General features: G+C 47.0%; 1 protein-coding gene across 5 annotated transcripts in view; it reads right to left on the minus strand.

Annotated features, from left to right (window-relative positions):
• TNRC6A (trinucleotide repeat containing adaptor 6A) overlaps positions 1–9,605 on the minus strand; it is a 191,944-nt gene extending 182,339 nt beyond the window's left edge. For 4 of the 5 annotated variants that reach the window (XM_082261070.1, XM_082261068.1, XM_082261071.1 and 1 more), the window contains exons 1-3: positions 9,346–9,605; positions 4,235–4,314; positions 3,873–3,920 (exon numbers count right to left, since the gene is read on the minus strand). In XM_082261070.1, coding sequence (XP_082117196.1) covers positions 3,873–3,920; positions 4,235–4,257 — 71 coding nt within the window. In that variant the 5' untranslated portion in view covers positions 4,258–4,314; positions 9,346–9,605. The remainder of the gene's footprint in view (positions 1–3,872; positions 3,921–4,234; positions 4,315–9,345) is intronic. The other variant, XM_082261069.1, reaches the window with a different exon arrangement.
• Positions 9,606–27,647: the final 18,042 nt, after the last annotated feature.

The following is a 27,647-nucleotide window of genomic DNA, read 5'->3' on the forward strand; positions in this document are numbered from 1 at the left end:
GACTTCCGTCTCCTTAATATCTGTTGCCTAAAGCCCCGTACACACGTACCGATCGTCGGCCGAAAAGCTTCGGCCGACGACCGATCTGCCGATTGTAGGCTTGTTAGTATGATGCCTCCGACAGCGCACATTCGGCCGAAAAGAATCTGTCATGCAAGCATTAAAATTTTTGTATGCCGACACCAGAGCGGCCGATTGTTCGCCAGTCAGTACAGATTTCGGCCGACAGACAGCAGATTTGCAAGACTGGGCATGCTCAGAAAAGGAAAAACACAGGGAAAGTAAACCATCACATGACATCACTTCTGCAGTCGGCGGACAAAATTCTTGTGCAGTCTTTTGCACTTTTCAACAGACACAGACAGCCCTGGACAAAAGACGGCCGATCGTTCGCCGACGATCGGTACGTGTGTACGGGGCTTAACACCAGTGGCCACTAAGCCCCCTATTATCCTGTGTCTTGTTACATAGTTAGGGAGGTTGAAAAAAGACATCCGTCCATCCAGTTCAACCTATGATGTGTGTGTGTGTTTGCTGTTAACCGTACATTGTATACCCCTGTATGTTGTGGTCTTTAAGGTGCCCATCTAATAGTTTTTTGAAACTATCGATGCTCCCTGCTGATACCACTGCTTGCAGAAGAGAATTCCACATCCTTACTGCTCTTACAGTGAAGAACCCCCTGCGTATTTTAAGGTTAAACCGCCTTTCCTCTAGTTTTAGTGAGTGGCCACGTATTTCCTTATATATTGTATTTCCTTTCTCTGAATAGGTTTTTCCATATGCTAGGGTCGCCAGTACAGTATTTGTACATTGATATCATATCCCCCCTCAATCGTCTCTTCTCCAGAGAGAATAAGTTCAGTGCTTGTAGTCTTTCCTCATAGATGATGTCCTCCATTCCCCCAATTATTTTTGTTGCCCTTCCTTGGACTCTCTCCAGTTCCAGCACATCCTTCCTGAGGACCGTTGCCCAGAACTGGACAGCATACTCCAGATGTGGCCGGACCAGAGTCTTGTAGAGCGGGAGAATAAATTCTTTATTTCTGGAGTGAATCCCCTTTTTTATACATCCCAGTATTCTGTTGGCATTGCATGCCACTGCCAAGCCTGTTGTCTACCAGTACTCCCAGGTCCTTTTCCATCCTAGACTCACCCAGAGGTTCCCCCCCTAGTGAGTAGCTTGCTTTCTGGTTTCTGGCCCCCAAGTGCATTACTTTACATTTTTCAACATTAAACCTCATCTGCCATGTAGTTGCCCACCCCATAATTTTGTTCAGGTCCGCTTGTAAGGTTTCCACATCTTGCATAGAAGATATTGGCCTGCTTAGTTTAGTATCATCTGCAAATACTGAGATTGTACTAGATATCCCCTCCTCCAGATCATTTATGAATAAATTAAACAGGATTGGTCCCAGGACAGAACCCTGGGGGACCCCACTTTCCACACCCGCCCAATCCGAGTACTCCCCATTAATCACCACCCTCTGGACTCTCCCCTGGAGCCAGTTCTCTATCCAGGTACTCACCTTATGGTCCATACCTACCTTCCTTAGTTTGTACAGTAAGCGTTTGTGGGGAACGGTGTCAAAGGCCTTTGTGAAGTCCAGGTACACCGCATCCACAGGCTTTCCTTTATCTAGGTGGCAGCTCACTTCATCGTAGAAGGTTAATAGATTGGTTTGGCTAGAACGATTTCATGAATCCATGCTGATTACTACTTATAATACCATTTTCATTACTAAAGTCTTGTATGTGGTCCCTTAACACCCCCTCCAAAATCTTGCAGACTACAGATGTTAGGCTGGCCGGCCTATAGTTACCCGGGATATATCTTGGCCCTTTTTTAAATATTGGTACCACGTTGGCTTTTTTCCAATCAGCTGGCACCATACCCGTCTGTAAACTATCCTTAAAGATCAAGAATAATGTAACTTCCCTAGTGCAGTTCTCTTTACAATTAACGGTGACATAATTACATTGCTCTCTGTACTGGGTGGACTCCGGGAGTCTGACTCCATGTCAGAGAATCCTGGGCTGTCCTGCCTCCCATACCCACTTCCCCATAGCATGACAGGAATTTTAACTTCTCATTGTGGCACAACACAATCGGATTTGGCACATCCACCTCCATGCTTTCCACTCTGGGTGCCCAGCCAGAGTTGCATTTTCTTCAATGGGAACAATGTTAAAAAGGTACGTTTCTACTAAACAGGATATTTATTAGAAGCCTTATAATGTAAATATTTCATGGCTCATATGGAGCAAACTTACATGAATCATGGAGTTCAGTTTTAAAGTGATTGTTAATGCTAAATTATTTTAAAATCAAAATAACAAACACGTTAGACTTACCTGCTCTGTGAAATGGTTTTGCACAGAGCAGACCTGCTCCTTCTCTTCTTGGGTCCCTCCCCAGTGTTCTGGGCCCCTACCCCCAGCCTAGTGCCCCCACCCCCAGCCTAGTGCCCCCATAGCAAGCTGCCTGCTATGGGGGCACTTGTGTGTGCTCGATCCTGAACCACGCTCTGAGTGTTCATAAGACAGAGGAGTGCGGCTCAGCCACACCCCTTGCTCTTTCCTCACTGGCTGTGATTGACAGCAGTGGGAGTCAGAGGAGGGAGAGAATGGGAGATCCGCTGCTCTTGTGCACATTGTTGGATCAAGATGGGGTTGTTTGGGGGGGGGGTGTACACTAAAGGTTTTTGGTAAAAACCTTCAGCCTTTAGAATCATTTTAAAGCCCAACTTCAAGTAAAACAAAAAAATATATATTCCTTGCAATAAGGCTGCACCTGCACTGCATAGGGGTTACTTTCCCAATTTATCTAGAGGAGAAAGTTTTATTAACCTGATTCTCTGCTCCCCACACAGGCCCTCTTGGTGGTGGACTATTCCTTGGCATCTTCACAACCAGTGCAGGGCTATGGACCCTACTCTGGTCTTCATGAGGACAGGACCCTAGGCCAGTGGAAAATGGGGGATTCAGATGCTGCGGGGAGGAGTGGAGGACCTAGTGAGTCACCTTTCATTTTTCTCTAAGGCATGGGTGTCCAACCTTTTGGCTTCTCTGGGCCACATTGAGTATAGAGAAATTTGTCTTGGGCCGCATATAAAATATATACTATAGTTAAGGTATATAAGTAATAAAATGCCGCCGCGCCCTTCCCGTGCTGCTGCAACCACCCCCTCCCCCCCCCCCAACACTAATTTAACACAACTAGTGGATGATCCCCTCCAAGGCTGCCTCTGTGGCCGTGCCCCCGACTCGACTTCCTTCCTCCCAAGCAAAAAAATAAATAGTCAGGGGGCCGCATTGCCTGAGGTTCTGGGCCGCATGCGGCCCCCGGGCCACAGGTTGGACATGCCTGCTCTAAGGCATAAGCATGCAATCAACCCAGCACAGCCTCACTGCAAGGGGTGATTTTTTTTTTAAATAACCAGAGTTGAGCTTTATGTAATTGAAATATAATATATATATGTTTTGTTACACTTAAAATCTTCTACATGTGTCTTTCCTTTAAACAATATGAGGACCTAATAAACTTATCTCCTCATGGTAACAGCTTCTGTTCTCTGAAACTGCACTGGGGCTAAGGTATATTGCCATACCATAAACAAACAATCCTTTGCAATTGCTCTTTAATTATAAAATAAAAAATACCATTCACTAGAAATACAAATACGGGTACCTGAACATTGCAACCTACATATTAAGCAGCATACAAAGCTTCTAATTTTACAACATTGAGTCACCGACAAGGCATGAGAGTCACACCTAGACTGTGGCTGGCATATCGAGGCGCTGATTATATGAGCGTTCATTCATCCACTAAAATACACAGCCAGGTAGAAGCTTTGCAGAACACTCACCTACGCAGACTTCCTTCAATGTCTTTGGTAGCTGCAGCTTCCAATTCTCTGCAAATGAAAATCTATGTTAGTTGAACGATGACATAACCGGCATGAGTAATTAACCACAAGCAAAACACAAACACATGTTATGCAACACACAACTCTTGTTAAATTATTAGAAATCCCAGAAATATAAAAGGCTATACAGAGGTCGCATAAAATTGGACCGTTTGCACCGAAGACACACCCTGCAGCAGACTTGGTCATCATGTCGCTGTGTAGCCCCAGAACTACAAGTCCCAGCCCAACCCAGGATAGAATACCAGAGCATGTAGAGGGGTGCAATACCACAGTATGGGAGAAATTATATCTGTGCTTACTTAACTTTCTTCTTGACTTTCATTTTCTTCTCAATGCAAAGACGTACTGTTCGACTGCCTGGCTTTTCTCCAAAGTGGCCCTAGACAGTGTGCATCAGTAACAGGAACATTAGATTGTAAGCTCCTTTGTACCGTCTACAAATGACATGCTCTGAAATGTCTCAGCACCCCATAAATAACAACAATGACATACATGCCCAGGTACATCCCTTGCTACAATTAAAGACAATTGCATTTTTTTTTCTTACAGGCTACCCTGTCATAATAAGCAGCCAATACCCAAGAGGCCAGCCTGACAACAACAAACTAAACAGATGGATTTAACACCAATAATAATAATAATTACATGGACATGTCATTGCCTTGTGCAGCTCTATCTCCCACTAAAACAAGGAGACCAGGTTCAAGATCAACTAACGACTTGCAGGTTTATGAAGCATTACATTTTCAAATCATAAACATCGCAAACAACATAAGAGTAATAAGAACAAAAAAATGCAACACTAACAAAACTTCACTAAAGAAAGTTGATTTGTTAGAATACTGGAGAACTATTCTAGATAATGACATTGTTCATAATAATCCATTGAATGAATGGACACCCCCCCCCATTAATTCATGCCCAGCACCTGGGACTCAAGGACTAGTGCGGGCTAACATATACATACATATAGATATATACCGTATGTAAAATGCAACATCTCAAGTGTAAGTAAAACTCTGCCTTGCATTATATTAAAGGGAGAGAGAAAGAGAGAAGGAGAGAGAGGAAGAGAGAAGGAGAGAGAGGAAGAGAGAAGGAGAGAGAGGGAGAGAGAAGGAGAGAGAGGGAGAGAGAAGGAGAGAGAAGGAGAGAGAGAAGGAGAGAGAAGGAGAGAGAGGGAGAGAGAAGGAGAGAGAAGGAGAGAGAAGGAGAGAGAAGGAGAGAGAGGGAGAGAGAAGGAGAGAGAAGGAGAGAGAGGGAGAGAGAGGGAGAGAGAAGGAGAGAGAGGGAGAGAGAAGGAGAGAGAAGGAGAGAGAGGGAGAGAAGGAGAGAAGGAGAGAGGGGGAGAGAAGGAGAGAGGGGGAGAGAAGGAGAGAGAGAGAGAGAGAGAGAGGGAGGAAGAGAAGGAGAGAGAGGGAGGAAGAGAAGGAGAGAGAGGGAGGAAGAGAAGGAGAGAGAGGGAGGAAGAGAAGGAGAGAGAGGGAGGAAGAGAAGGAGAGAGAGGGAGGGAGAAGGAGAGAGAAGGAGAGAGAGGGAGAGAAGGAGAGAGGGGGAGAGAAGGAGAGAGGGGGAGAGAAGGAGAGAGGGGGAGAGAAGGAGAGAGGGGGAGAGAAGGAGAGAGAGGAAGAGAAGGAGAGAGAGGGAGGAAGAGAAGGAGAGAGAGGGAGGAAGAGAAGGAGAGAGAGGGAGGAAGAGAAGGAGAGAGAGGGAGGAAGAGAAGGAGAGAGAGGGAGGAAGAGAAGGAGAGAGAGGGAGGAAGAGAAGGAGAGAGAGGGAGGAAGAGAAGGAGAGAGAGGGAGGAAGAGAAGGAGAGACAGGGAGGAAGAGAAGGAGAGAGAGGGAGGGAGAGAAGGAGAGGGGAAGGGGAAGAGGGAGGGAGAGAAGGAGAGGGGAAGGGGAAGAGGGAGGGAGAGAAGGAGAGGGGAAGGGGAAGAGGGAGGGAGAGAAGGAGAGGGGAAGAGGGAGGGAGAGAAGGAGAGGGGAAGAGGGAGGGAGAGAAGGAGAGGGGAAGAGGGAGGGAGAGAGAGAGAGAAGGAGAGGGGAAGAGGGAGGGAGAGAGAGAGAGAAGGAGAGGGGAAGAGGGAGGGAGAGAGAGAGAGAAGGAGAGGGGAAGAGGGAGGGAGAGAGAGAAGGAGAGGGGAAGAGGGAGGGAGAGAGAGAGAAGGAGAGGGGAAGAGGGAGGGAGAGAGAGAGAAGGAGAGGGGAAGAGGGGAAGAGGGAGGGAGAGAGAGAGAAGGAGAGGGGAAGAGGGAGGGAGAGAGAGAGAGAGAAGGAGAGGGGAAGAGGGAGGGAGAGAGAGAGAGAGAAGGAGAGGGGAAGAGGGAGGAGAGAGAGAGAGAGAAGGAGAGGGGAAGAGGGAGGGAGAGAGAGAGAGAGAGAGAAGGAGAGGGGAAGAGGGAGGGAGAGAGAGAGAGAGAGAGAAGGAGAGGGGAAGAGGGAGGGAGAGAGAGAGAAGGAGAGGGGAAGAGGGAGGGAGGGAGAGAGAGAGAAGGAGAGGGGAAGAGGGAGGGAGAGAGAGAGAAGGAGAGGGGAAGAGGGAGGGAGAGAGAGAGAGAAGGAGAGGGGAAGAGGGAGGGAGAGAGAGAGAAGGAGAGGGGAGGAGGGAGGGAGAGAGAGAGAAGGAGAGGGGAGGAGGGAGGGAGAGAGAGAGAGGGAGAGGGGGAGAGGGGGAAGAGGGAGGGAGAGAGAGAGAGAGAAGGAGAGGGGAAGAGGGAGGGAGAGAGAGAGAAGGAGAGGGGAAGAGGGAGGGAGAGAGAGAAGGAGAGGGGAAGAGGGAGGGAGAGAGAGAAGGAGAGGGGAAGAGGGAGGGAGAGAGAGAGAAGGAGAGGGGGAGAGGGGAAGAGGGGAAGAGGGAGGGAGGGAGAGAAGGAGAGGGGAAGAGGGAGGGAGGGAGAGAAGGAGAGGGGAAGAGGGAGGGAGGGAGAGAAGGAGAGGGGAAGAGGGAGGGAGGGAGAGAAGGAGAGGGGAAGAGGGAGGGAGGGAAGGAGAGGGGAAGAGGGAAGGAGAGGGGAAGAGGGAGGGAAGGAGAGGGGAGGAGGGAGGGAGAGAAGGAGAGGGGAAGAGGGAGGGAGGGAGGGAGAGGGGAAGAGGGAGGGAGGGAGGGAGAGGGGAAGAGGGAAGGAGGAGGTGGTAGGGAGGGAGAGAAGGAGAGGGGGAGAGGGAGGGAGAGAAGGAGAGGGGGAGAGGGAGGGAGAGAAGGAGAGGGGGAGAGGGAGGGAGAGAAGGAGAGGGGGAGAGGGAGGGAGAGAAGGAGAGGGGGAGAGGGAGGGAGAGAAGGAGAGGGGGAGAGGGAGGGAGAGAAGGAGAGGGGGAGAGGGAGGGAGAGAAGGAGAGGGAGGGAGAGAAGGAGAGGGGGAGAGGGAGGGAGAGGGGGAGAGGGAGGGAGAGAAGGAGAGGGGGAGAGGGAGGGAGAGAAGGAGAGGGGGAGAGGGAGGGAGAGAAGGAGAGGGAGGGAGAGAAGGAGAGGGGGAGAGGGAGGGGGAGAGGGAGGGAGAGAAGGAGAGGGAGGGAGAGAAGGAGAGGGGAAGAGGGAGGGAGAGAAGGAGAGGGGAAGAGGGAGGGAGAGAAGGAGAGGGGGAGAAGGAGAGGGGAAGAGGGAGGGAGAGAAGGCTTGTGCACAGCCTCCTCCTGTGTAATACGTGAGCACTGTGCACAGCCTCCTCCTCTGTGTAATACGTGAGCACTGTGCACAGCCTCCTCCTCCTCCTCCTCTGTGTAATAGGTGAGCACTGTGCACAGCCTCCTCCTCTGTGTAATAGGTGAGCACTGTGCACAGCCTCCTCCTCTGTGTAATAGGTGAGCACTGTGCACAGCCTCCTCCTCTGTGTAATAGGTGAGCACTGTGCACAGCCTCCTCCTCTGTGTAATAGGTGAGCACTGTGCACAGCCTCCTCCTCTGTGTAATATGTGAGCACTGTGCACAGCCGCCTCCTACTCTGTGTAATATGTGAGTACTGTGCACAGCCTCCTCCTCTGTGTAATACGTGAGCACTGTGCACAGCCTCCTCCTCTGTGTAATACGTGAGCACTGTGCACAGCCTCCTCCTCTGTGTAATACGTGAGCACTGTGCACAGCCTCCTCCTCTGTGTAATACGTGAGCACTGTGCACAGCCTCCTCCTCTGTGTAATACGTGAGCACTGTGCACAGCCTCCTCCTCTGTGTAATACGTGAGCACTGTGCACAGCCTCCTCCTCCTCTGTGTAATATGTGAGCACTGTGCACAGCCTCCTCCTCTGTGTAATACGTGAGCACTGTGCACAGCCTCCTCCTCTGTGTAATATGTGAGCACTGTGCACAGCCTCCTCCTCTGTGTAATACGTGAGCACTGTGCACAGCCTCCTCCTCTGTGTAATACATGAGCACTGTGCACAGCCTCCTCCTCTGTGTAATATGTGAGCACTGTGCACAGCCTCCTCCTCTGTGTAATATGTGAGCACTGTGCACAGCCTCCTCCTCTGTGTAATATGTGAGCACTGTGCACAGCCTCCTCCTCTGTGTAATATGTGAGCACTGTGCACAGCCTCCTCCTCTGTGTAATACGTGAGCACTGTGCACAGCCTCCTCCTCTGTGTAATACATGAGCACTGTGCACAGCCTCCTCCTCTGTGTAATACATGAGCACTGTGCACAGCCTCCTCCTCTGTGTAATACGTGAGCACTGTGCACAGCCTCCTCCTCTGTGTAATATGTGAGCACTGTGCACAGCCTCCTCCTCTGTGTAATATGTGAGCACTGTGCACAGCCTCCTCCTCTGTGTAATATGTGAGCACTGTGCACAGCCTCCTCCTCTGTGTAATACATGAGCACTGTGCACAGCCTCCTCCTCTGTGTAATATGTGAGCACTGTGCACAGCCTCCTCCTCTGTGTAATATGTGAGCACTGTGCACAGCCTCCTCCTCTGTGTAATATGTGAGCACTGTGCACAGCCTCCTCCTCTGTGTAATACGTGAGCACTGTGCACAGCCTCCTCCTCTGTGTAATATGTGAGCACTGTGCACAGCCTCCTCCTCTGTGTAATACGTGAGCACTGTGCACAGCCTCCTCCTCCTCTGTGTAATATGTGAGCACTGTGCACAGCCTCCTCCTCTGTGTAATATGTGAGCCTCCTTTCTGTCCTGGGCTGTGCAGATCTCTGATGATGATGATGATGATGATGATGATAAGGAGGCTCAGCCTCCATAGTACTGGCCTGGTAATGCTCCATTCAGATCTATGGCTGTGTATCAGTGTGAGGAAGGAGCTGTACTGGTCACTATGGGCTTCTCCGTGCACCACAGGAGGTGGGACACCCCATGGCTCCTTATAGAAGAAGGATGTCACAGTGCAGGGAGGACCCAGGGCGGCCATTGCAGTGTATAGGGGAAACCCCGGTGTCCTCTAATGGAGGGAGGAGGCCCGCACTCACCTCATGTATATAAAGTGCACTGCAGGGACATCAGGGAAAAGGCCGGCGGCAGCTGCGGCCTCGGAGCGCCTCTCAGTCCGCCAGAGGCTGCTGCACAGGAGACACACTCGTCACATCCACCGGCGCCATTTCCTGCGCAGAAATCTCACACACCGGAAGAGGAGGCCGCGCTGAGCCGGGCACTTCCGCTCTGAGCTCGCCTCCAGCCCTGACCAAAATGGCCGCCCTAGCAACCGCCGCTTAGCAACCGCCCTGACTGCACGGAGTAGGGGAGGGAGAGAGGGATTTCCCTGAATGTATGGAGAGACAACACTGTTTAGGGACAACCCGCTCTGTGTAGGAGGGACAGTCCATAGAATGAAGGCACAGCAGTCCCTGTTTAGGAGGGACAGTCCTTCTCATGAAGACTCCACCGTGTAGGGACAATCCGCTCTGTGTAGGAGGGACAGTCCCTAACATGAACCAGATCCTTTTTTTTTTCTGCACAGCTGAACCTGTCGTGTCTGCTGTACAGAGCTATACAAAGCAATGTATGTATAACTCATGCAACTGTTCATATACATGAATAATAAAGTGTAAAAATACCTCATAGCAATATAAAAATGCTGCAAAATATACACCACAAATGTCAGAGGTCCAAACATTTGTATTCCTTTTCCTTTTGGGGTAGAGTGGGAAGGATTAGAATTTCTGTCAGGTATTTACTGGTGTCTGTAGCCCCATGGGTGAGCTTTACCCTCCCTTCCTGTACTGGTGACACTACAGGAAGTCCACAACAGAAACCTCAGAAAAAAAAACGGCAGAGGTGCCAATGTTCTGAAGTCTGCTCTTTATTTTTTTTTAGCCATGTAACAAATATTTTCACATCTCATTGTCTCATAACATGAAGGGTAACTTTTATTTTTTAAACTAATTTGAACTCACCGCTGAATCGGTGTCAGGGTGCCAGGAAACCAGACCACATGGGAATGAAGGTAAAATGAAGCAATTTATTGGAGAAAACAACAATAATAATAATCGCACAGCAACAGGGAAATGAGAGCAGGAACACGCCAGGGTCAAGTCCAGGAGCGGGTAGTAATCCAAGCCGGGGTCAGATCCAGAAGTCGCTATTCTGCCGAAGCAGGTCGTCTGCCAATGCCAGGAGAGACGTCAGATGATGCCGGGTCGAGAGCCAGGCACGGAGGACCACAGAGAACAAAAGACTTCTAGCAGAGATGCACCTTAGAACACAAACACAAGGGCAATGAGAGCAAACCAGCAGGTGATAGATATAGTCAGGTGTGTGACATCATCAATGTGCGACGACCCAGGCACCAGGAAGTGATGATGCAATCAGAGTCTATAAGAGGCAGCAGTCTGCACATGTCCAAGATGGCTGCCAACAGGAGGGCAAGGTAAGACCTCGACAGTACCCTCCCCTCAATGACCCCTCCTCCACAGAGCAAAAAATGGATTTTGAGGAAAGTAAGCATGAAAAGCACAGAGAAGGGCAGGAGCATGAACATCAGTGGTGGGAATCCAGGAGCGCTCCTCAGGACCATAACCCTTCCAGTGCACCAGGTATTGAACCTGACCTCAGAACAGATGAGAATCCAAGATGCTGCTAACCTTATACTCCTCATGATTGCCCACAGGAATGGGACGAGGACGGGGAAGTGAAGAAATATAGCGATTGCAAAACAGTGGAGATAAGCATGCAAGGTGAAAGATCAAGGGCATAGGCCACCGGGTTCACCTTACAGGGGATGCGAAATGGCCCAACAATATGGGGTGCTAGTTTTGGAGTAGACACCCTGAGGTTGAGATTACGGATCGAAAACCACACCCTCTCCCCGACCTGGTACGAAGAAGCAGATAAACAACTCCGTTCAGCCTGGAGCTTCTGATGCTGTGCAGAGACCCATAAAGACTCTTGAAACTGCACCCAAGAGGAACGGAGAGCATGAAGATGATCCTCCACAGCCACAATGTCCTGTGCCGAAAACGACTCGGGCAACACAGTGGGTTGAAACCCATAATTGGCCATGAATGGAGACATTCAGAAGAAGAGTTGACGGCAGAGTTCCTGGCAGACTCAGTCCAGGGTAGTAGATCAACCCAATTGTCATGATGTTCAGAGATATAGCAGCGGAGAAATTGCTCCAGAGCTTGGTTGGAAAGCTCAGCGGCACCATTGGACTGCTGATGGTAGGCCGAGGAGAAGGAGAGTCGAATACTCGACTGGGAGCAAAAGGCACGACAGAACCTGGAGACAAACTGGCTCCCACGGTCTGAGACAATCTCCTTAGGCAACGGAAGACCTCCTTGGAAAAACACAGAGGCAAGCTCCTGAGCGGTAGGCAGCCACTTAAATGGAACACAGTGGCACATCTTGGAGAACCAGTCAACGACCATGAGGCTAATCGTGTAAGCTCGAGATGCGGGAAGTTCCACAATAAAATCCATGGCCAGGTGAGACCAGGAACGCTCCCCATTGGGAATGGGAAGCAGTGGGCCCGAGGGAAGGTGCCGAGGAGATTTGTTCTGGGCACAGACCGAACAAGCAACCACATATGCAGCAACATCAGTGTGGAAAGATGGCCACCAGTACTGACGAGAAATAGCCCAGGACATCTGGTTCTTACCACGATGACCGTCAGTCTTGGAATTGTGGTATGTGCGCAACAGTTTGATGCGCAACCCCTCAGGTACAAAACATTAGCCAGCAGGTCTCTCTGTGGAAGCATCAGGTTGGGCAGCCAAGATCTGTTCCCCAAGAGGAGCGGTTAAGTTGGTACGGATGGCAGCCAGGATATGATCTGAAGGTATGACAGGCATCTGCACAGAGTCCTCCCTGGACAACTCAGAAAACTTGCGAGACAAGGCACCAGCTTGAACATTCTTGGAGCCAGGCAAATAGGAGACCACATAGTTAAAATGAGACTAGAACAAGGCAGATCTGGTCTGACCGGGTTTGAGCCTCTTAGCCTCCGAGAGATACGTCAGATTCATATGATCAGTGAGAATGAGAACCGGAACTACAGAACCTTCAAGCAAGTGTCTCCATTCTTTGAGAGCCAGGATAATGGCCAAGAGCTCTCTGTCTCCAGTCTCGTAATTGCATTCAGCTGGAGACAGCTTCTTGGAGTAGAAACCACAAGGAAGTAAGGGTCCATCAGGTGTCCGACGCTGAGACAGGAAGACGCCTACTCCCATTTAAGACACATCAACCTCTAGGACAAAGGGCAAACCAGGATTGGGATGAGACAGAATGGGAGCCGAAACAAAAGCAGACTTAAGGGCCTCGAAAGCTTGGATGGCAGCATGCGTCCAATTGTGGGAATCGCTGCCCTTCTTGATCAGATCTGTGATGGGTTTGGTCAAAGAAGAAAAGTTCCTGATAAATTTTCGATAATTGTTGGCAAACCCAAGGAAACGCTGAATGGAACGGAGACCACTGGGGCGAGGCCATTGTAGAATTGCCAAAACCTTCTGAGGGTCCATGGAGAACCCCTCAGCTGAAATGATGTTGCCCAAGAAGGCAACCTGAGACAGGTGAAATTCACATTTCTCAAGCCTCCAGAAAAGCCCATTCTCACATAACCATTGCAGCACCCGTCTGACATCCAGGTAGTGTGATTCATTGGAGTCCGAGTAAATCCAGATGTCGTCCAAATAGACCACCACGCATTGCTGCAACATATCACAAAAGACATTATTGATGAACTCCTGGAAGACAGCAGGCGCATTGGAAAGGCCAAAAGGCATCACCAGAGATTCGTAATGACCGGTTCTGGTATTAAACCCGGTCTTCCAGTCATCGCCGTCCTTGATCCTTACAAGGTTATACGGGGCCCTTAAGTCAAGCTTGGTAAAGACCGTTGCTCCCTTAAGGTAGTCAAACAATTCAGTAATCAACGGAATTGGGTATGCGTTCTTGACCGTGATGCGATTGAGGCCCCTATAATCAATGCAAGGTCTCAACTCGCCCGCTTTTTCTTTGCAAAGAAAAAACCGGCACCGGCTGGAGAAGTGGACTTGCGAATGTGCCCCCGGGCAAGTGTATCCACAACGTACTCCTCCATGGCCTTATTCTCCACAACTGAGAGAGGATAAACCCTGCCACGAGTGGGAATGGCACCAGGTTGCAAGTCTATGGCACAATTATACGGAGGATGGGGAGGAAGAGTACCAGTGCGCACCTTGTCAAACACATCCTGATACGATATTCAGTAGGTAACACTGAATCAGAGGAGGTACAAAGTACCTTAACAGGCCTATGGATACAAACAGCGCCACACTGTGGAGACCAAGAGAGGATCTCAACCACTGCCAATCACAGTTCGGATTGTGTTTCTGAAGCCACAGGTAACCAAAAACAACGGGATAACCTGGAAACAGGTCGACTCCCTGTGAACAGCCCCTATCAACCAGAACAGTCTTGTGGGTAACCTGTGCCGGCTGCATGGGTCTGCCATCAATCGCCTTGATAACTAGTGGAGAAACACGAGGCTGCAAGGGTATGGAATTAGCAGCAGCAAACGTACTGTCAATAAAGTAACCGCCAGCACCGGAGTCAACAAACGTCCAGGAGAGGACAACTATTATTAGCAGTTTATCTTTACGGAAACCGGGGACGAGGAAATTCCACCTAAGATCTGCCCCCGACAGGACCTTGGGTGCGTGCGTTTCCCAGACGGGTAGGACAAGATTTCAGGAGATGCCAAACCAAGGCCACAATACAGGTACCGGCCCTCCCTCCTTCTAAAGGCCCACTTAACCTTGGAACGGTGAGTAAACCCCAGCTGCATGGGTTCACAGCTAGACGCACCATCCCAGGAGGTGTGAAAGGTGAGGGAGGAATGGGTGGGAAAGAAAACGTAGGAGCCAATCTAGTAGGAGGCCTCCGCAGGCGCTCTTTAAACGATGGTCTCTCCCTGAGCCTGGTATTGATCAGGAAGGAAATGAGAGCCTCAGGCAGGCAATGCTATTAGGCGAATTATACAGTTGCAGCACCTTGCATATCAACGATCGATAGCCACCATGCTGTTATCATTAGACGTGAACAAAGCCTTTGACACTTTATCATGGCCCTACCTCATGACTGTACTTCGCCATCCTGGCTTCGGTTCGCCCTTCTTGACATGGTTGGCGGCGTTGTATGATTCTCCCCAGGCCAAAATTAAGTACTACAGGTTTGAATCCTCACTTTTTCCCATTAGAAGAGGCTCTCGATAGGGATGCCTGCTGTCCCCCCTTTTACTCATTTTGGCCCTGGAGCCACTAGCTGACGCGGTTCGCTCTCAACCCGACATCAAAGGCCTTAAAGTTGCAGGGTCGACTCACAAGATCTTTCTATTTGCGGACAATGTCCTGTTAACCCTTACATCCCCCAGAATCTCCTTGCCCTTCTGGATTCATTTGCTTCCCTCTATATAAACTCTTCCAAATCCAAAGTGATGTCCGTTAATCTATCCTCCTCTGAATTGGAGTCCCTGAAAATGGCCTTTCTGTTTCAATGGCATTTACCCCTGCCTTATCTAAGGATTAGGCTCTTCCCCGCATTTGATGGTCAGTATCACGCTAATTGTCCATCTCTCTTTAAAAAGTTGACTGATATTCTCTCTTCTTGATCTCATCTATCACTGTCCTGGTTCGGCAGGATCACTGCAGTTTGCATGACCTATCTTTCAAAACTTTTATATTTTTTACATGAATTGCCAGTTTCGATTTCTTTGCACATTCTGTGTATCCACCAACGTAAGTTATTGAAATTTATTTGGGGTTCTTCCCGACCTCGCATTAACAAGCAAATTTTGTATGCTCGCAGAATCAATGGGGGCTTCTCGGTCCCAAATTTGTACGCTTATTACACAGCAGCAACCATTGCCCCATTATCGCATCTGCATGATACTTTTCAAATGCCTCTATGGGCCACGATCGACCTGGTTGACTCCCACCTTATTCCTATCTCTTCTGTGCCTTGGCTCCCCCCCAAAGTGCCGCCCGGCTAACTTAGGACCTTGCCTGACTCATTCCCTTCGATTGTGGGATTCAATTACATTTTCGGCTAACCTTATTTCTCCTGATTTGCCATTATTACGCCTTATTCACTGTCCAATGTTCCCTCCTAGTTTTGAAACCCCTCACCAATTTTTTTGGTGGATTGATAACCGTTTCGTAGATATTCACTCCTTATTTACTCCTTCCAAAATGTTTACTTTTGAATCTCTTAGATCTTCTCATGATATCCCTCTACGAGAACATTATAGATATCTACAACATTTTCTCCAACACTTTATAAAATCCAAGCCTACGCCATACACATTACCACCTTTCGAGAGCCTTTGCAGGGCACGACCTCATTCTCCAGGACATATATCACTTCTGTACACGTTCAATATCTCACACAGTAAGCCTCTGCTTCAGACATATCACCTACAATGGGAAAAGGACTTGGGAAAACAGTTAGACCCGAAGGACTGACAACATATAACAATTGCACTCTCAAAATGCTCCCGGTACGTCCTGGAGAATGCATATAAGGTGTTCTACAGGTGGTACTATACCCCGGCTAGGTTAGCCAGGTATATACCATCATATTCTCATTTATGCTTTTGGGGATGCTCCCAGGAGGGGACCATGCAGTGGTGTATTTAGTATAATTAAAAAAGACAGTGCTTCCTACTTAAACAATAGCAGCCAGCATCAATCATGAAAGATAATAAGCAAGATAGAATAAAAATGCAGCGCTAATAATCCAAACTGAAATTGCATAAAAACACACAAAAATTACAAAAAAGTCCACAATGTGAAGTCAGTCCATGTATAACGACATCCTTTGTGTGCAAGGTTGATAAATTGAGTGGGCAATCCCAAATATCCTACACCTCCACCGCATGCAATATTGGCCTCTTACCAAATAAAATTGACCACTGCTCTCGCAGTGATCCAAAACGCTGTGTACAGCTCCCAAAGGGCAGGTCCCACCAGAGCTTGATATGATCAATCACAGATCATATCCAAGATGGTATAACAGGGTCCCAGGTAGATTAGTAGCCCGGTAGGGGGACTCTCCCCTCTCCTCAGGTAGGTTGGTATCCCGGTAGGTGGACTCTCACCTCTCCTCAGGTAGGTTAGTATCCTGTTAGGTGGACTCTCACCTCTCCTCAGGTAGGTTAGTATCCCGGTAGGTGGACTCTCACCTCTCAGGTAGGTTAGTATCCCGGTAGGTGGACTCTCACCTCTCCTCAGGTAGGTTAGTATCCCGGTAGGTGGACTCTCACCTCTCCTCAGGTAGGTTAGTATCCCGGTAGGTGGACTCTCACCTCTCCTCAGGTAGGTTAGTAGCCCGGAAGGTGGACTCTCTCACCTCTCCTCAGGTAGGTTGGTATCGACTGTTTGTCCATTTTCCATAGGGGACTATTGGTCCCCTATGTGATAGCAATAAAATTCTATGTAAAAAAAAAACACATGAAAAGTAAAAAAAACAAACAAAAAAAATTGAGCCTCCCCACCCCCACATATGCAGGCATACATACAAAATTGCCATTGTTGTTAAACAAAAAAAAAAAAAACGGCAATTGTGCTACACATGTTATATATCACCGCACACGCCAGAGTGAGATCAATCATTTTAGCACTAGAGCTCATTGGTAACGCTAAAACTGATGACCTGTAGGGGCTTTTAAAGCATCGCTTATAGAAATTTTAGGGTATTGACGTTTTTTCACTGTTTCACGGGTACACACAATTTTAATGCTTGACATGTTGGGTATCTATTTACTCAGTGTAACTTCATCTTTTATATTTTAACAAAGCACTGAGTAAACTATTGTGTTTGCGTGCCCTAAAATTACCTTTAGTATTTTGTTTTTACTAAAATTTTGCATTTTTTAAACCGTTGTGCTAATATCAAAATTGGAACCACTCCAAATATATTCTCTAGGGTGTCTGTTTTCAGAAAATATATAATGGTTGGGGGTTTTAAGTAATCTTCAGGACTAAAATACGTTTTTAATCGTGTAAACCAAAAATCTGAAATCGAAAAAAATGGCTCCGGGACTCAGGTGGTTAAGTGGATGTAAAATAACTGATGTAAAAACTGATAAAAAAAACTGATGAAAAACTGATGTAAATTGTTGGAAAGTTGATGCAAACAGATCAGTTTTTTCTTTGAAAAAACGTGACTAAACTGATGAAAGAAACGGAACACCTGTGTGAAAGGGGACTTATGCGTTTCACCTGACTAATCGTCTGTACATGGGTGAAATGCGTTAGAGGGGTGTTCTCCCACAGGTGGAGATGAGGCTGAAGCCATTTGATATATTCGTGGCTGTGGTGTACTGTACACTAACCATTTGCCGACCGCCCGCTGCAGATATACTGCGGCAGGCTGGCTCGGCTGCACAAACCACTGTACCTGTACGGGAGTTCGCAGGAGCACCCCTGGGGGCGCGCGCGCACCGCCGGAGGCCGCTCAAGCACCCATAAGCCAGCGGGGAAGCTGACTCACGGGGCCGATGGCTGCGATTGCTCCTGGGTACCCACGATCACTCCCCGTGGAGAGAGAACGACAGTCTGCTGTTGTAAACACAGCACTCCATTGTTCTCTCAGGAATCCGCACAGAGCGCCTGTGTTCCTCTGATTAAGGATCTCATGGCCCCTGTGTTAACCCCTTCCCTGCCAGTGTCATTACGTAGTACTGTAACAGTGCATATTTTTAGCACTGATTACTGTAGTAATGTCACTGGTCCCCCCAAAAATGTCAGTCAGGGGTCAGATCTGTCCACCGCAATGTCACAGTCCCGCCATTACTAGTAAAAAAAAATGTATAAAAGTGACGTAAATCTCTTCCCTAGTTTGTAGACGCGATAACTAATCAAAATACGCTTATTGGGATTTTTTTTTTTGCGAAAAATATGTAGCAGAAGACAAACTGGCCTCAAATTATGAAAAAAATTCATTTTTAGATTTTTTTTTTTTTTTTGGGAATGTTATATAGCAGAATGTGAAAAATATTGTTTTTTTTTTTTTCAGAATTGTCGCTCTTTTTTGTTTATAGCGCAAAAAAAAAAATCGCAGGGGTGATCAAATACCACCAAAAGAAAGCTTTATTTATGGGGAAAAAAGGATCTAAATTTTATTTAGGTTCAGCGTCGCACGACCGCACAATTTTCCGTTAAAATAACATTTTAGTGCCTAGGCGCCCCCAACACATGCATATCTGTTCATATGTGCGTGTATGTGGAGTGGGGGGGGGGCACAAACTTTTTTGGGGGGAGGGATTTTAAGTGCCTGGGTATAAGTTATATTTTTTTACACTTTTTTCATTTTTTTCTTCTTACTTAACTTTTTTTTTTTTCCATCACATGGGGACAAAAGGTCCCTTATGTGATGCTTTTTTTGTGACAGGTTCTCCTATAAATTGCACATTTTTGAGCTGCCAACAGAGCAGGAATAAAGGGGAACTCTTCCAATGGGGACACCTGTTCATGTGACAGCTGGCTAAGGATTTCCCTTACACTGGAACAATAGCCTGTCACTTCCTTGTAAGCTGACAGGACAAGAGGAAATCTTCCTAATGAGACACAGATGGAAAAACAAAACAAAAAAAACTGACAGCGGTTTGAACCCTTCCTTATTCAATACAAATAGATTTTTTTCTACCAAAAATATGTAGCAGAATACAAATTGGCCTAAAATTATGAAAAAAAAAATAGATTTTTTAATTTTTTTTTTATTTGGGAATGTTATATAGCACAATGTAAAAAATATTGTTTTTTTTTTTTCTGTCAGAATCGTCGCTCTTATTTTGATTTTAGCGCAAAAAATGAGTGATCAAATACCACCAAAAGAAAGCTCTATTTGTGAGGAAAAAAAGGACATCAATGTTATTTGGGTACAGCGCCGGACGACCGCGCAATTGTCAGTTAAGTAACTCCGTTGCGAATCGCAAAAAATGGCCTGGTCATTAAGGGCATTTCCTTCAGGTCCAGAAGTGGTTAATTGAGTAAGTTCTTTGGGGTAAAACGCATGGGCTGTAAGAGGCTGTACAGCTGCAAGCTGTAATTTATTTTGCTTAAAGCACAGCCCACATAAACTCCTCCAGCTAGCGCGTTTCACTACACTTGAGTAAGCTTTTCAGAATGAAATGCATCAGTGGGGGGGGGGGGGGTTATACTGGCTGTGCTTTCAACAATAAAGTTCATTGCGGAATCAATACTCAGTGTATGGCTGCCATTACTTCTGAGGTCATGCTTATGAAGGGAACATGTGAAAACAGAAATGAGAAGCTGCGATTGCTGGCTTGTTATAAAATTAGAAATAAAGAGAAATTCCCCCAATATGACACAGGTGGCAGCCAGTTAAACAGGGATAGACAGACTGTTTAACCACTTAAGCCCCGGAAGATTTTACCCCCTTCCTGACCAGGGGGTATTTTGCGATTTGGCACTGCGTGACTTTAACGGACAATTGCACGGGCGTGCGACGCTGTACCTAAACAAATTTACGTCCTTTTTTTCCCACAAACAGAGCTTTCTTTTGGTGGTATTTGATCACCTGTGCGATTTTTTGATCATGCGCTATAAACAAAAAAAGAGCGACAATTTTGCAAAAATAACAATATTTTTCACATTTTTTTATATGAAATTCCCCCCAAAAAAATGTAAAAATCAAAATTTTTTAACATTTTCGGCCAATTTGTTTTATGCTACATATGTTTGGTAAAAAAAATCGCAAAAAGCGTATTTTGATTGGTTTGCGCAAAAGTTATCGAACAAACAAAGGGAAAGATTTTTGTCATTTTTGTTTTGGCGGCGATCTGCGTTTTTTTTTTTGCGGGACTGCGACATTGGGGCGGACAGATCGGATCCTTGACTGACATTTGTGACACTTTTGGGGTTACCAGTGACATTACTACAGTAATCAGTGCTATACATATGCACTGTTACTGTAAAATGACACTGGTAGTGAAGGGGTTAACTTTTTTTGAGAGGGAGGGGCTGTGTGTGTCCCTAGGGGCGTGATTCTAACTGTGATTGGCTGTGGCTTGAGGTGTAGGAACAATGATCAACGGTCCTACATAGTAGAACCGTATGATCACTGTTCCTACACAGGGGAGAATGACAGACGGCTTGTTTACGTCAGCCGCCCGCCTTTCTCCCGCTGTCACGGACGATCGTAAATGAGCGGCAGACATCGGGTCCGCCGCTCACACATGCGGGGGGGTCCGTGACCGCGCCTCCGGCGGTGCGCGCTCGCTCCCCAGAGCCTCACAGGCTAGTGACATACCGGTACGTCACTTTGCCTGTGAGGGGCTGACCGCCGCAGTATATGTACTTGCGGCGGTCGGCAAGTGGTTAAACATGTTAAACGGGAATTTTGGAAAATTTTTGTAGATCAGCGAACCAGAAATTAAAAGAAAAACTAACAACCCCCTCCCCCCGACACCACTGCACTTACCTCCATGGGTTATACAGTTTCACCAATCACGCAGCATGCTTCTCTTCCACCTCTTTCCCTGGAGAGGCTGAGATGGATCAAAATGGTTCCAATCGGTCAGCACTAACCAATCAGAACTTCTTTGATCAATCCCAGCATCCTCAGGGAAAGAAAGGGAAGGACAGTTTTCAAACCCCAGAACCACTGCACCAGGCTGCGTGGACAGTGAAATTGTATCACCCATGGAGATAAGTGCAGTGGGGACCCTCTGGGGGGGGGGGGGGGGGTGTAGGGTGTTCACTTATCACTTATTCATTTTAAGGCCCCTTTCACACAGGCAGACCGTTCAGATCCGCCTGTCAGTTTTTTTGGCGGATCTGAACGGTCCCTCCATGCATCTCTATGGGGCATCGGATGTCAGCGGAGACATGTCCGCTGAAATCCGATCCGTCAAATCTGGACGGATGGAAACCCTATTTTCCATACGTCCAGCGGATCAGATCGCATGGGATCGGATGAGAACGGACAGCGGGGGATCGGTGGATTGATCCCCCGCTGATAAAAACAGAGTCCACTGACGGACTCCCCTGTGTGAAAGGGCCCTTACTCTGTTTACCCTTTTGAATCCCCTGCAATAAAGCAGTAATAAACCCAAAACCAAAAACATGATATATTTCAGCTTACCAATTATTGGATGTGGTGGCTGCATTTGTTTTCTTTTTTTACGCTTTTTCCCCTTTGTTTTCACCTGGTGATCTGGCCAGTAATACACCTCTTGTATTAGCGAGACACAACTCTGGATGAAGGAGAACAGGAGGCACAGCAGACAACAGCATTGTCAGTCGAGGTGGAGGGGGGGGGGTGTTACATGTATTAGCAGTTTTAAATACACTAGCAAATTGAAAGCAAACTCCAGCTCGCATCTTTTAAAGCGGAGTTCTACCCCCCCCCCCCCCCCCCTCCGAAAAATTAAAAGTTTTTTATATAACATTTTTAATATTAGAAGACTTACCTGTCCTGGAATTCAGGAATGTCGGCACCCCAGCTGATGTTTTCATCGGCTGTCGGGTGCTGCCGCCACCATTGCCGGTAAGGGAACCCGGCAGTGAAGACTTGCAGCTTCACAGCCGGTTCTCTCCTGCGCATGCCCGGAGCGCGCTGTGCTCTTCTACTGCCCCATCAGCAGGGGAAGGAGGAGGGAGGACAGGGTAATTGTTGAAAACAGGTATCCCCCCCCCCCCCCCTCACTTCCGAAAGGTGCCAAATGTGGCACAGAAGGGGGTAAGGAATCAGTTAAGAGTAAGTTCCTCTTTTGAGTGGAACTCCGCTTTAATCGGTTACAGAAAACAGTTTTTCCTTTTCCTTTTGGGATAAGGGTTTTACATAAATACATAATAGCCGATCATTTTAGGCACCCCCTGCCATTGTTAAAGCTACGTTCACATGTGGGTATAGCGGATCACGGGCAGAATCACCGCGATTCTGCCCACGATCCGGAATTATTGCAATCGTGGGACGCTTGTGCGATGCCCGTGATTTGCAATGGCATCCCAAACGCTGTGCGATGTTGCCACGATTTCCGCCTGCCGAATCGCGGTAACATCGGGAAAACAGAATCGCGGGACGCATGACGCACAAAAGAAGCTCCTGTACTTTTTTGGGCGTCATGCGTCCTGTGATTCTGTTTGCGCGATGTTACCGCGATTTGGCAGACGGAAATCGTGGCAACATAGCACAGTGTTTGGAGTGCCATTGCAAATCATGGGCATCGCACAGGCGTCCCGCGATTTGCAATGATTCCGGATCGCGGTGATTCTGCCCGTGATCCGCTACGCCCACATGTGAACGTAGCCTAAATGGTTTGTCTCATTCATGTAAAAAGATACATTCTTCTGGAGAGATTTTTTACAAACATTAGATTTTCTGGCTGGATTACCACATGAAAATACTGTAGAAGGAAGAAAGCCTAAAAAAAGAAAATGAATGCAGCCATCACATCTAAGAATGGGTAAGCTTAGGTAAGAAAAAAAACACCCCCCAACCCTAAACCCTTACCCTGCTCCTTTCACCAATCCAGTGCTGTCCTGGCTGCAGCATCACTCTCCTCTCTTTCTGGTCTCACAGGAGACATTTATGGCTCGTTTCCACTGAGCTTTCTGGTACGGTTCGGTTCGGTTCGGTACGGTACGCTATTTATGCCGTTTCCATTATGAATGGTACCCTAATTCCGAACCGTACCGTACCACTTTTTGGTACCCTTTCGTTGGGGTACCAAGCACATTAGTACCGTACCAACAGGGTGGAGCTACACTCTGCAGAACTTTGATTGGTTGACAGAGAATCCTCTATCACAGCTTTCCTGCTACACCACGCCTATCATGAAAGGGTACTATTGGCAGTGGAAACGCAATGTGTACCGTACCGTACTGAACCGAACCGTACCGTACCACTCAGTGGAAACGAGGCATTAGTGCCCGTTCACACCGGAACGCAATCCGAGAAACCCACATTCTGTGCAAGTTTCCCACACCCTGTTCCAAACACACTGGGTGCCATAGGCTCCTTATGCTATTAATCAAACTACTGTAAGGAGGGGACATGTCTTATCTGTGTTGTGTGTGTCTATGAATGCACACAGCCCAGATCTGGATCACACTTGCATGGGTGCCCCATAGCACACAGCTTGCTAAGGAGGCACCAGGAGGAAGAAGGAGAAACCAACACAAGCGGGGGGCATCAACAAGGAGGTAAAGGACCGCTCTGTGCAATATACCCACTTTTTTTGTTTTTATTTAAAAAAAGAATTGGCTTTAATGTATTAAGCAAAAGCACCAGGTCCACCACTCTCCCTGTACTTGAGTACATGATCCCTTTCCATCCTATTCCCAGGGAAGTCTTGTGAGACAGGTTCTCTTCTTTTCTTGCACAAGTAGACGAGGAGGTAGGATCCAGTGGAAAGTTATTTCAGAATAGAGGAAATTCCCTGGCCTCATACCAAAAAAGTGGTGTCAGGTATGCATGAGGCTGGGTTGTGTATTGTACAACGCTTGTTTCTGCAAGTTAACAGGAAACTGCTACTTAGGAAACAAAACAGTCTACAAAACGTCTCACACCAACAATAACCAGGGACATGACAATACGATGTGTGAACAAGCTGGAACATTCGTTCACCACAACCAGAGAAACCAGTCAACAAACACAGCATTCCTCAGTATGGTAGATCAACCATAACCTAAAATATACCCAAGGGTCAGAAGACATCAAATATAATAATCAGATTTTATTACCATGGGATGAGTATGGAATTATTTTGCAACAGTAGAATCTTAAAGTACAACATGTGGCAAGGGTCGTCTTCACCCGTAGGGATGTGCGGGTGTTCTGTGCAGCCACTTGTAGGCAGCCTGTTCAAATTAAAGCAGAACTTCACCCATAAGGAGAAATTCTGCATATTTGCACCCCCCCCCCCTCCACTGCCACATTTGGCAGTTTTTGGGGAGGGGGGTGGGTACCTGGTTTTGATAGGTACCCGCTCCCACTTCCAGTCATGTCGCCGCAATGATCTGAGTGAAAGTTAACCCCCCCCCCCTTCCCTCCACAGCCTTGTGGGACACATCACAGGTCCCAGAAGACTGCGGGATCATTCACAAACAGCAGTGCAGCTTGTGCATGCGCAGTAGGAAATCAGCTGTGAAGCCACAAGGCTTCACTGCCGGTTTCCTTTACTGAAGATGAAGGTGCCTGGACCCGAAGCCGAATGAAGAATCATCTCGGGTGAGAACATCACTGAATCTCTGGACAGGTATGTGTCCTTATAGTAAAAGTCAGCAGCTACAGTATTTGTAGCTGCTGACTTTTAATTTTTTTGGGGAGACTGAAGCTCCTCTTAAGTGATGGGGGGCATCTGCACAAACCTGCATGAATCTCCAAGTGCATCCTAAACTGTATATTTGCACAGGAACAATGTACAGATCAGAATGCAGTGATTCAGTGAATTCCCTTAACTAGCTTGTGTTTCGGTTGTTCGACGTCAGAATTGTGACGAAACGCGTAGGAGCCTGCGGCACGTCACGCTGTGACCAACGTAGGGACGCGGCGGCCATTTTCTCTGTGGGTTACCGAGTTAAGGATACTCCACGATACACGCTCGATACTCCAGCTGATATGACACTTTGTTGTTTTACCTAAATAAAGTCTCTTGATGGTGTTACACTATCTTTTCCATATACACATTCTGTGAGAGGAGCGGGTACGATTAGTAAGGAAGCCGGTGTGAGACCTGGTTGCTGCTCTGGATTTCCCTTTATGCTGATCATGATCCCTGTAATGAGGATCTTGGTTCTGTGGTAAGAGGTCAATCTTATTCCCTTGGTGGTGGTATCTCTGCACTTGGCTATTGGAGTCAGGAGTATCTGCATGCTTTTCGGGATCACACAATATATGTTTGGAGGACTATTAATATGATAGTTGATATGTGTGGATTCTTTTAAGATCGATGGACTGTGGTTCACCTTTATTGCTATTCTATAAGCGCTACACCAATTACTACTGTATTCGGTTGTTCTTGTTGCCTTGAGAAGACGTACAATCTGTATGCATGCATAGGAGGGCTTTTAGGTGGTATCAAAGGTTGAAGCGTTAAACAGAAGACTGATGTTTAAATGGCCCAGAACAATTGACTGTATCTCTATTTTATCAAACTTCACAGTAGACATTTCCAGTACTAAGGACCCTCCTTTAGCTACATCTTCTCCAAACCTGGGAGGCAAAGGTCCTTTCTAGAAGGGCTCACCAAAGATTCATCTCCTTCTGCTACTCACATCACTGGTAGTTAGGACAACTGACCACTCTCCCCAAATGTGGGGCCCCATAGGTTATCTATAAAGGGGTGAAAATGTATTAACTAGATATTTACAGGAGTAAGGACCCCCTCTTTAGCTGCATGCTCTCCAGGCAAAACCTGGGAGGCAAAGGACCCTTCTAGAAGGGCTCCATAAGTTGTCCCAAAAAGAGGCATAACTTTGTTAACTAGCTATTTCCAGTAGTAAGAACCCCCTCTTTAGCTATATCCTCTCTAGGCAAAAGACTCTTCTAGAAGGGCTCATCCAATATTTATCTCCTTCCCTAACTCATATCACTGGTAATAAACATCCTACTTGGAACCACAAACCCACTCTCAACAGATTTTATCAAACTTAGCAGGGAACCCTTGGGTAACACAAGTCATCCTATAAATGGGCAAAACTTTATTACCTACAGGTTTCCAGAAAAAAGGACCCCCACCTTTAGCTATATCCTCTCCATACAAATGCTGGGAGGCAAAAGACTGTTCTAATAGGGCTTCCTGAATATGTATCTTCTTCCCTAAATCACTTCACTGGTAATAAAACTCAACGTTAGGACAACTGACCAATCTACCCAAATTTGATCAAACTTAGCAGGGAACCCTTGGACCTCAAACGTTATCCTATAAGGAGGCATAATTTTATTAATTAGACATTTCCAGTAGTAAGTAGTAAGGACCCCCTCTTTAGTTACATTCTTCCCAGGCAAAAGACCTTTCTGGAAGGGCTCCCCAAATATTTATCTCCTTCCCTAACTCACATTACTGATAATAAACCTTTTACTTTAAACCACTGACCCACTCTCCTCAAATGTTATCAAACTTAGCATTGAACCCTTGGCCATCATACATTATCTTATAATAATAAATTGATTAAAACAAGGATAAATAGATATAAAGAGAGCTTTTCCCCCCAGTGCTATTAAGGCTATTAACGCAGGAATTAAATGAAAGAGGTCATATAATTTTATGTTATCGCTTTGTTTTGTTTTTAATATGGAGATGCTTTAAATATTTTGGTATAATTTGATTATATATGGTAAATGCGTATTTTGATGATTGTGGTGTATGAATAAAGTGTAGAGCAGAAATGTATTTCATTGTGAATTTGTTTTTTACAATGGCAATAAATCTTTTTTTATCTTAGCTTATTGTAGCACACCCACATAGGAGCTGCAGATAAAAAAGGGATCCCCCACTCCTGCACAGCCTGGCGCATGGAATCTTCACAGGCACACAGGTTCAGAAAACAGTCCGTAGCTTTGTTTTTGTTGTTTATTAGAGGGTAATAACTTGGATAGTGATAGGAAGTTATGGGAGGCCCACTTCAGCAAACTTCAGAGACAACCTCCTATATACAGCTATTTTCAGTCTCCTCTTCACTTTCCTCCTGCACAATCTTGCACTGCACTCTTGACTTCTCTTTTGCCTAGCCTCTGCCCCCCCTCCCCCTCCCAGACGATGGAGTTCACCTCAAGGGCCACTGACAGCCTCCTCAACCCTGCGGTAAATTCAGTCCCCTGCCAGCCCACTACTGGAGAGTGGCTGAGGCCTCATAAATATGAATGGCAGCTCCTCCTAACCCCTGCCCACTAATTCTCAAAGGTTCTCCAATCTTCCATACACCAGGAGGAGGCACCAGAGGGCTGCCAGGATAAGTCATCCAGCCCCGACCTTTAATAACCCTGATCCAATTACAGACTCACAAATGTACCATATGAGTCAGAGAATGGTTTGCCTATTCTACTCACTACATATAACACATACTAGAGGGTGCTACATTATCTTATCTTTCCTTATCTTATCTTATCTTATCGGATCTTATCTTATCTTATAAGAACCCAACCTTTAGCTATATCCCTTCTAGAAGGGATTCCTAAATATTTATCTTCTTCCCCAAATCCCATCACTGGTTATAAACCTCATAGTTAGGAGGACAACTTACCCACCCTTCCCAAATTTGATCAAACTAAGCAGGGAACCCTTGGTTATCACAAGTTATCCTATAAATGGGCAAAACTTTATTACCCA

This window comes from Pelophylax lessonae (genome assembly GCF_965119305.1).
Source record: "Pelophylax lessonae genome assembly, chromosome: 6".
Lineage (NCBI taxonomy): Eukaryota > Metazoa > Chordata > Amphibia > Anura > Ranidae > Pelophylax > Pelophylax lessonae.